Source organism: Echinops telfairi, unplaced genomic scaffold (assembly GCF_000313985.2).
Source record: "Echinops telfairi isolate 266 unplaced genomic scaffold, ASM31398v2 ScPeMD7_7467;HRSCAF=8505_1, whole genome shotgun sequence".
Taxonomy (NCBI): domain Eukaryota; kingdom Metazoa; phylum Chordata; class Mammalia; order Afrosoricida; family Tenrecidae; genus Echinops; species Echinops telfairi.
In genome coordinates, this window is record NW_022111368.1 from 21,986,830 (window position 1) to 21,997,080 (window position 10,251).

Consider the following 10,251-nt stretch of genomic DNA (forward strand, 5'->3'; position numbering starts at 1 on the left):
TTATTTACTTCTTTATTTGTCTATTTGTTCGTTCTCTCTAGTTTTTTTCTGTATTCACAGGGTCAAGAGCAGTGTTAGACACAGAGAAGACATGCAGTAATATTTGCTGACTCTGTCAAAGGAGTCCTGGTGGCCTAGTGGGTAAAACCTTGGGCTGCTAACCAAAAGGTCAGCAGTTTGAAACCACCAGTCTACCCCAAGAGGGAACGAGGAGTTTTTCGACTCCTGTCAAGAGTGACAGTCTCAGAAACCCACAAGCGTTGTCCCACCTGATCCTAGAGGGCTGTTGTGAGTTACAACTGACTCCGTGGTGGTGAGGGTGGAGTTTTGGTCTGAACGAATGAAAAATGAACTGCTGTAGTAAAACTACACGCCCAAGTCGCCATATAAATGAACCATTGAAAGTCCTAGTTAGTCACGAAGGGAGGTGACAAAGCTGAAAACCCCAGAGCGAGGTCACCAGAGATAAGGTGACGAATTAAGAATGTGATGCTATGAAATCCTGCAGAAAGCAGGAGTCCAAGTTCAGCGGAATCTGCAGGCCTAACTGGAGAGCAGATGTCATTAGGTGTAAAATCAAAAGTGAGATACTTTTGGCCTGAGAAATGCTACCGAGCATGTTACCGAATGTTCCCTGCCCTGTTACAGGTCTTTTCAAGCACACGCTCTCCATCTCCCGGGCTCTGCTTTCTGATCTGGTTGTGGAGAAGGAACGGCCCCTGGTGATCGGACGGTTCAACACAGCATCCGGTGTGGGGTTCATCTTGGGCCCCGTGGTTGGTGGCTACCTCACGGAGCTCGATGGCGGGTTTTATGTAGCATCCGTCATTTGTTTCTCTGTCTTCCTTCTGAATGCGGGTAAGTTAACATTTCATCCTGAGAAGCTGGGTTTGTGCCCTCATCCTGGTCAGTGACTAACTTTCCTCTCATCCCCTCACTACTTGTTTGTCTCAAGGTAGGCGTCAGACGCCCCATGAAAACTGAAAGGTAGACCCAGCATACTTTTAACCTCCCATCAGACGTCAACATCCAACACATATGCACCTCACAGCCTGTGCTACCCCCTTCCCTACTGGCTTCACCTCTGCTAGGCTCATTCCCATGACCTCAGGGTCTTGTGGTCCTCCCTCCCTCCTCCCCCTGCACTTGCTGCGTATCTTTACTGACTCTTCTGAGTATTTAAGTCTCAAAGGATTCCTTCTGAGAGAGGCTTTCTCTGATCATTCTGCCTAACATAGCTCAATGTTCCTCATAGCACTTCTGAAATAGGGTTAATTCATTTCCTTAATTTCTGTCAGGCCTCTTTTGCCCACCTCCACTCCCCAGCAAACACCCCCACACTTAGTAAGTCAGCCAGCTGGACAAGGGCAAAGGTTTTATCATTGATCCCAGCCTACCCCAGACAGATTCCCATTAGTAATTGATGAATGCACTGTAAGCGCTGGTGCTTTAAAGCATGTTGTAGTCTCTCATAGTCCTCTAAGCTAAGACTGGAAAGACAAGTCCTTGAGTAGGCCACTTAATAAATCAGAGCCTAGCTCATGCTGTTTTCCTTTTCGGTAGTGTAGCCTTGGGCAAATCACTGTACTCGTCCATTTCCTGGTCTACAAAATGAGGGGTGATAACTGCAACCTTGCGAATCCTTATGTTCAGGGTTCCACGTGGAGAGATGAATGCCAGGTTGAATTTTGGAAGCACATTTCGTGAGCATCATGGATTGCATGGTGTTCCCCCAGAAGCTGTTGAAGTCCTAGCCGCTCGACCGAAGAATGTGCCTCTGTGTGCATGTTGAGTTTTCTCATGTCGTGCGACTGGAGTGGGGTGGTTCCTTGACCTCATTCCTTCTGAGTAAACCCCAAAACCGAACTCACAGCCATCATGTCCATCCCAACTCACAGTGGTCCCACCGACCCTACCACCACTGTCCCTGTGGGTTGCTGAGACGATAACGCTCTCGGAGCGTGGAAAGCCTCTTTCACTCCTTCAGATCGGCTGCTACTTTCAACTGCTGACCTTGTGGTTGGCAGCTAGAGGAGGCCCTCTCTTACCGCTTTCTGAGTAGGGTCTCCGAGCAGTGGGGACAGACCAGGAGAGTTCGAGCTGTGAGGAATGCCAAGTGCTGAGACCACCACCAGAAGCTAGGGGTGAGGGGATCCCAAAAAGCATTGACAGGACATAGACCCTGATGAGAACGTTTGGCCTTGAGAACTGTGAGAAAATGCGTCTCTGTTCTGTAAAGTCCCCATTAGAAAACCAGGACAAGGAAATTAGTCTCAAGTTCATGGGGATACTTTAGGACTTTCAGTCAAAAAGTTCATCTATAACCTCAGGTAGGAGATGAGGCCTATACAGAGAGTCTTCCACCCTGAATCAGTGTAAATCAAGATAAAATTACTTGGAGCACATTTCTGGCTTGTGTGACCAGTCACCTTTCTATGCACAGAGAGGGACAAAGAATGTGCTGTCATTCAAGTACAAGAGCCGGTGTATGAACACACAGAATGGTCATGGAGTTTTGCATGTGGTTCACCAATGAGTGTGCTGTTTAATATCTTGCTCTACCCGAAGCATATCCGTGGATTTGAATCAGTTTGGGCTGTGGTCAGCTACAACGGCTTAACCTCATGGAGCTGCACTGTTCTCATTTTGGAAAACTGGAGGTAAGCCCTGGGCTGATCATTGCTCTTGCCCAAGCCATCACAGATGCACACTCTGTCTCCCACAGTGAATTCACTGTGTTCCTGTCAGTTGACAAACACAAGGTACGCCTGAACCTTCAAGCAGCATGGCCATTCCAGGCATAAAACAAAACAAAACAGAAACAACGATAAGAGAAGCCGGCAAGAGGGGCATGTACTCTGGAGGAGATCTCTTTTTATCAGCAAGGACTTCCCACGAGGTGTTCCCAGCAGTCTTCTCTGACTATTCTTTGTTCAATCAGTGGCCAAGAAGATGTAGAACTGTGCCATCCAGTCCTGAAGCCACTAATCCCATGTGGCTATTGAGCACTTGAAATGTGCCTAATGCAACTGTGGTGTAGGGAATTCTTTGATATGGCTTATTTTCACATAGTCTTCCTAACTCCCACCAAATGAACACTTTTCTGACAGGTCTGGGGAAGAGAAGGTGTTTGGGGAAGAGGCTGATTGCTTGTGGTGAATGACTGCTAACAAGGTTGATTGTGGTTGTACAAACCGGGGCCTCCTCTTCAAGGGGGATTGGTCGAGTTTGCCATCTTGCTGGGTATGAAATGAGCCCTCTCAGCAGCGGAAGAGGGGGACTCATCCTCTCAAGAAAGAAGAGCTGCGTCTTCTGGGCCCAGAGAGCCCTTCACATGGAACCTTGAGGAAATGGAATGGAAGGTACACAAAGGAGGAGAATTCCTCCACACCCACCCAGCACCCACTTCTGCAAGACGTGCCTCCTGCCTCCACCCTTTGTGACTCTGACATCAGCCACCACTCCCAGGGCACTCAATTTCTCGGCTGGGTTCCAGAATTCATTGCAGTGGCCACATAGAACTCAGACAATACTCAGGATTCTTGAGGAAGCTACCAGGTTGGAAATGTCTGAAATGCCTCTTCTCATCATGCTGAGCAGCATGCCTCTCTCTGGTTCCTGACCTCACAGTCCCTTGGCCTCTTCCTTGTTCCACGGCGGGGTGAGAGACCTCTGATCTGCCTCAGACTCTCAGTGCTGCTACTCAGCTCTGCTGCATCATCTTACCAAGGCTCCACTGCTCTTTGATGACCTTGGTACATCTGCCGCCTCCGCCACTCCAGGCAAGGATCTCATGCACACTCTGCTGGTGGCTCCTCTTTCTTGATGGTCAAGGGATTCGCTCTCTCCCTGGCTCTGAAATAGCTTATGCATACACTGAGTAGAATGGCAAAGCTGATGAATCCCTTCTATTAGTAAGTGCTTCACACACTGTCTTTTCTGGTTCCACCCAAGGATTTGATGGGAGTTACAAAGACATAGCTAGAAGAGCCATCCCGAGTAATTTTACCAAACCACAGACCTCCTTGGTGCAGACACAGAAGCCTGGGACACCAGAGAAGCTGCAGAGCCAAGAGCCAGTACATGAGACGGAGTGGCTGGCTTCCTGGGCCCACAGAGCAAGCAAAGCCGAGAGCCTTTCAGCAGGAATCTTGTCTGCAGAGTGCAAGGCACTTAATTGGGGAAGCTAGGTTTGCTAATCTATGGGCCTAAAGCTGACTGGTCACTTTGGGATTGAGGCTTATGGCGGTGTGGCATGCCCTTTTGCAGACTTTTTGACAGCCCCAGAAGAGCTCTGTAACACTGACTATGTAGGGCAGAGGCCAAGAGGCCACAGGGCTGAGAAACTGAGGACCAGAGAGAAGCCTGCCTGTGAACATGACTAAGAAGTCTGTCCTAACCAAAGAAATGTGTCTGGAGCATTTTGATCCTGCATTTTAACGTACTAGATTCCCTAACAGGGTCCCTAATTGTGCATGTGGTCTGTGCATCCTGTGTGCCCATTGCAGTGAGTTCCCGGGCCCGTGGAGCAGTGGAGGGTGCTGTGGGAGGCACAGTTAGTGTCCGAATGAGTAAGACAGGGGAGGATGTGGCCCCCGCCTCAGGAATCAGCACTAGGCTGAGGAGTTTCATTGTCCTGCCCCCTCGTGAAGTGGGAGGGGATCAGAAGTCTCTGTCCACAGAATTTTTACTGCAAGGGGACTCTGAATTTCATTTTATTCATTTCAGTTCAGTTCAAAATAAGGTAACCTGAAATTCAGTTTCAGATCTTTCTGTCTTGTCTTCCGTTCTCAAGGTCAAATACTCAAACTCTGGATTGGATCGCAACATACTTGGGTTCATATCCCCGCTCTGCTACTTAGTAGTGCATGGCCTTGGGGAAACCTGCATGCATCTCTATGGCCAGGACAGCAAAACTCAATTCAGACACATGATCAGAGAACTGTAAGAGGGACGCATTCAGGAATACATGCCAATGGCTAGCATTGTTATTATCCTGTTTACTGTTATTTTTGTCATAATTCATCAGCTACCATTCCTTCACGATTTGTGAAACGTCCACAATCTCTCTGAGAGAGAGATCGAGGAAAAGTCCAGACCTGCTTTCTCATGTGTCTAATTTTCTGTCATAAATTTGTCCCAGGCCAACGTGTTTATGCTGTGTTTGGAGAATCCACAGATGCACACTAATGAATGTACAGAGAACAGCATGCAGCCTAGCTGAAGAGCAACTGACCCAAGTGAGATTGCACCGGAGGTCTAAGAAAAGGGGTCCAGATCAGTGGAAGAGACGTCCTAGAAGTGCAAGTTTGAACTTGAGACAGTCTGAGGCCCTAGGGTGGCAAACTGTGGTTCCATTTGGATGACCAGTGTAGAGAGAGAGAGAGTCAGGACTGTAATGGTCACAGGAGAATCGAGAGAGGAGGGTCTGGATGGAGCTTCTCGCTGCTGCTTGAGGGTCATATGTGAGTATCTACAAGGTTGTGCAAACTGTGACTTACTAAAGCCCATGGAGCCACGCCCATTCTTTCTGGTAGTCATGGCTGTTTAGCTGTCCCTGCCTACCTCCCAGCCCAGGCTGTCTGGCCGTGCTTATACTGCAATTACCTGGTTACTTGCCCGAATCACCTTTTGGGCCGGGATTTGATAAGGCTTGTCTGTTACTGAATTCCCGGTGTTTAATACAGAACTTAGCACATAGAGCACTTAGCTCTGCGTACATGATGGGTAGTCAGATGATGGATGGGCAGAAAATTAGAAAGCAAGTGAAGAAAAGGTGTTAAATGTAAATCATAAAGTGTAGCTATAAAATAAATTGGGTATAGCAGACTGTCCTAGACTCTTAAGTTGGGAAAGAAAATAGTAACTATTTTGTAGATACAATTAAAAAAATGTTTTTAAGGTGACTAGCAAGTCCTTTAGAGCTCTTGTAGTGTAGTGGTCACAGGTTGCGCTGCTAACGTTTTGAAACGTTAAAGTTTGAAACAGTAAAGTCAGCAATTTGGCTGCCCCTTGGGAGAAAGATGAGGTTTTCACTCCTGTAACGAGTTACAATCTTGGAAACTCACAGACCACAGAGTCAGTTCTACCCTCCCTGTCTGTGTTAGTCTGGATAGACTAGAGAAACAAATTTATGGACACTCATATTCCTATAAGGAAGAGTTTTATATATAAGAGCAATTAAATATTGAGAAAACATCCCAGCCCAATCCAAATCAAGTCTGTAAGTCCAACATTAGCCCACATGTCCAATGCCAATCTATAAATTCCTCTTCACACTCACAAAACACATGCAATGACGCCAAATGCAGGAAGATCACAGGCCAGTGGGTGGAAAGTCTTGTGGATCCAGTGGCAGTAGAAGCATCGGCACTGGCAGGGGTCTCCACGTGGCTCCTTCAGCTCCAGGGCTCTCGTATAGCTCCACATGGAACTTCTCAACAGGAATGTCTTGCAGGGAGAGTGTGTGTGTGTCCTGACTCCAGCGAGCTATTTATCTCCTTTGCACCTCCAAATGATGTCATCCAAATGATTGACAGACCAACTCCAACCCTTCAGAGATTGTGTAACTACCACACTGTCTTCTAGGGTAGCCATGAGTCAGAATGGAGTCGCTGGCAGTGAGTTGAGTCAGCAAAACCTATGTCTGAATCCAGCATGGCATGAAAATATGGGGAACTCTAGAAATTGTTAAAACCTAGATGGTGAAGTCCTATCTAAAGTGCAGGTTAATAATTGTAACACAAATGATGGCTTATCCAGCCATAGCGCCACACGATTGCCGTGGCTTCCACTCAGTGGAACTGATCTTGTGTGATTTTACAGGTCTGGTTTGGCTGTTTCCATGGGGCGAAGAGAGATGCAACACTACAAAGAATGGTCTGCCATGGGGTGAGAACCACACATGTTCCGGAAAAGCGGGCTATCGCGTGCAGGGTGCAACGACTGCCCACGAGGCCACCGTAGGCAGAACGAGTCTTTGGCATCCCTGGACGGAAGTCACATTGGCCTTGCGAAGCATTAAGACCCTCATCTTATCTGAAATGTGGGACATATTTTCCGTGCGCCTGCTCATGGCTGTGGCCATCATGCTGTACTACAGTAATTTTGTCTTGGCCCTCGAAGAACGCTTTGGGGTGAAGCCCAAGACGACGGGCTACCTCATAAGCTACAGCAGCGCCCTGGGGGCCCTGGCCGGCTTTGCCGTGGGGCCCATCCTGAGGCTGTACAAGCACAACGCCCATCGGATCCTGCTCCATTCCAGCCTTCTCACCTTCACGCTGCTGCTGCTTTACTCCACAGCCCATACCGTGGGGGTCGTCGTTCTCTGCGCCACCCTCCTGTCCTTCTCCACGGCTCTCGGCAGGACGTGTATCACGGACCTCCAGCTGACTGTGGGTGGGACACAGGCCTGCGGCACACTCATCGGGGTGGGCCAGTCTGTGACCGCGGTGGGCCGCATCGTCGCCCCTCTCCTGTCAGGAGTCGTTCAGGAAGTTAGCCCATGTGGCCCACCTGGCCTGGGGGCAGCATTAGCCTTGGTGGCAGTCTTCATAATGTTACTAAGGAAACCTCACTATAGTGGTGACAGGAGGGTGAAATCAAAAAGTGAGTAGAGCCTGCTTGGACAACCTGCTGAAACCGACTTTGAGGTGCGTAAGTCTTGCCGGGACAGGTCCTAATGAGAAAGAGGGTGTCGTGGTGTGCTTTGCTGTGAGGTGCCCCGGTCAGCCTTCAGCAGTGCACAGGCATGCCTGTAGGACGCCCAGACAGTAAGGCCAGGGACGTTGGAAGGTTAAGGTCAAAGTAGAGCTTTTCCAAAAGGGAAGGTACTACACTGCACCTGAACGTTGCATCTTCCCTTCCGGGCCATTGAAGCTCAGATTGTCCAAGTGGGAAAAGGCTGTCAGCTACAGGAGAAGGGATTGGTGGTGCAGCCACAGCACATCGTAGAGAGGTGGGAGGTGGGAAGAAACGACAAAATTCCTCTACTAAGTAAGAGTAAAATGATCCACAGCAATAAAAGGCTGATTGCCCGGGGCATAGAAGTCATGTTGACTTCCATAAGCTAACAGTGAGTCTTTCTGACATTGAACCTTGAAGAGGAGAGGAGCACCTTTATTAAAATAAGCTGTGGCTTTGTCAAGTCTTACGCTTTTGAGTGGTGGCTGGGGCTGGTTGTCGACTGTGGGGATGTGGTTAAAATTCAGGTGCCTGACCTCCCCCTCAGATCCCAGTTCAGTGAACCTGGGACATGTACTTAAAAAGCACCTTTGGAGGACAGTGGGTTATAGAGATAGAAAAAGAGCTGTGCTGGGACAAAATGGTTCTAAGTGAAGAATGGTTATCTTTATTATTAGTTGACTCAGTTTGGACTACTAAATGTGTGTTTCTAATCAGCATCTATGAACAAGTGCCCCAGCTCTTAACAGTTACTCTTTATAGTTGGAGGAACACGGGTTCTTTGAGCCATGTGTTCACAACCTCTGAGGCTGCCACTCTGGAGAGCACTCTGATGGCTTGAGACTTGTGACACAGAAGGACATCAGGAACGGCCCTCCCTGCATTCCAATCCAGGTACATCCTTCAGGTGGCATCAGAGCCCAATGGTAAAGCCAGACACAAGGAATCCTATAAAAAGGGGCATTTTCCTCCACTTTTGATTCCTTCAATGGACCAAGAGCTTGGTGTTGTTGCTGGGAGTCATCAAATCATTTTTTGACTCAGAGTGACCCTGCTGAGTTCCCAAGGTTGTAATCTTCACAGAAGTGGGTCACCAAGTCTTTCTCCCCAGGAGCACCTGGTGGGTTCAAACCGCTGACATTTTGGTTAAGAATCAAGTGTTCACCACTGTGTTTTTTATTCTCTCGGTTTTCCCTTATTCCTAATTCTTTTTACTGTTGATCTCATACAGCCAGAGAAGATACATTTTAAGATTATTTTTTAATTTACCAATGTTTGATTTGGTAAGCTGACCTGTTCTGGAGAATTTCCTGTGTACATGGAAAAGAATGTGTATTGTGTCATTCTAGGTAGTATGTTCTATGTGTGTCTGTGAGGCCTCTTTGGTAAATAGTATTTATTGAAATCTATATCTTCCTGGATTTTCTTTGCGGTTCTATTATTTAAAGGGATGTATTGAAATCTCTACTGGTTGTGTCTTTTTATTTCTGTTAGAATTTGCTCTATAAATTCTGAGCTCTGACATTGGATATGTAAATCTTTATAGTTGCTATGACTTCTTGATGAATTATCTCTGTTATGACTAGATAACATCCTTCTTTGTCTCTCAGTGGATTTTGACTTAGTCTACTTTGTCAGATATTAATGTTGACGTGTATTTGTTTTGTTTTTTTCTCTTCCTTTTGTTTAAATATATTTCTATCTTTGTCCCCAAGGTATGGATCTCTTGTAGGCAACCTATTGTATTGATAGGTCATGTTTTTAATCCCATTCTGCTACTCTGTCTCCCGAGTAGTAGATTTAAGCCATCGATGATCAGTGTGACTATCCCCCAGGAAGACTTAACTGCAGTTGGTTTGTTTTCTTCTGAGTGGGCAGTAGGTGCTTTGTTTGTATTTGGTTTCTGTGTTGCATCTTTTGGTGCACGGGCTTTTTTATTCGCTCCGTCTTTCTGTGGAGAACATGCACAGTACGCATTTACTTGCCAGCCACTCTCTCTGAGGATATGCCTTTAAAAATACTTTTTTAACAGTAACATATTTTACAATAAAAAATGGCATGGTGGTGCTTGCAAGCATACCTCCCAGGGTAGAGAGGCAATTGTCAAACAGCTGAAGAATGCTGGGGCTATTGGTGGGGAAACACACCATTCTGCTTGGGTTTGTGTTTCTCTGAGTCTCTTCATGTTAGTGAGTCGATTTATTAATCTTCTCTATGGTTACTATGAGGCTTACATTTGACCACCTGCATTTCAAGCAGGCTGTTATACCTTGAAAGTTCCTTAATTTTCTGACCAGACGGAAATTCTTTAACTACACCAGTGACCCTTCTTCCTCCGCTGCTTTTGTTCGACGATGTCGATTACAACATTGTATCCTAGACTCCCTGGACTCCCTTCTAAGCTTTACTGTACTGCTGTGAGGACTTCACCTGGCTCCCTGTCAGGGTGATATGTTCCCAAATATTTTCACTTCTGCATCATTTCCGATGTAGTTGATTTTCTATCTGAAGGACTCCCTTTACTATTTCCTTCAGGCTTGCTCTGGGGGTCACAAATTCCCTTAATTT

General features: G+C 47.0%; 1 protein-coding gene across 1 annotated transcript in view; it reads left to right on the forward strand.

Moving 5' to 3' along the window:
- Nucleotides 1–10,237, forward strand: part of MFSD9 (major facilitator superfamily domain containing 9) — a 23,101-nt gene extending 12,864 nt beyond the window's left edge. Inside the window, exons 4-5 of the mRNA XM_013005097.2 lie at nt 649–858; nt 6,826–10,237. Coding sequence (XP_012860551.1) covers nt 649–858; nt 6,826–7,616 — 1,001 coding nt within the window. The 3' untranslated portion in view covers nt 7,617–10,237. The remainder of the gene's footprint in view (nt 1–648; nt 859–6,825) is intronic.
- The last annotated feature ends 14 nt before the right edge of the window (nt 10,238–10,251 follow it).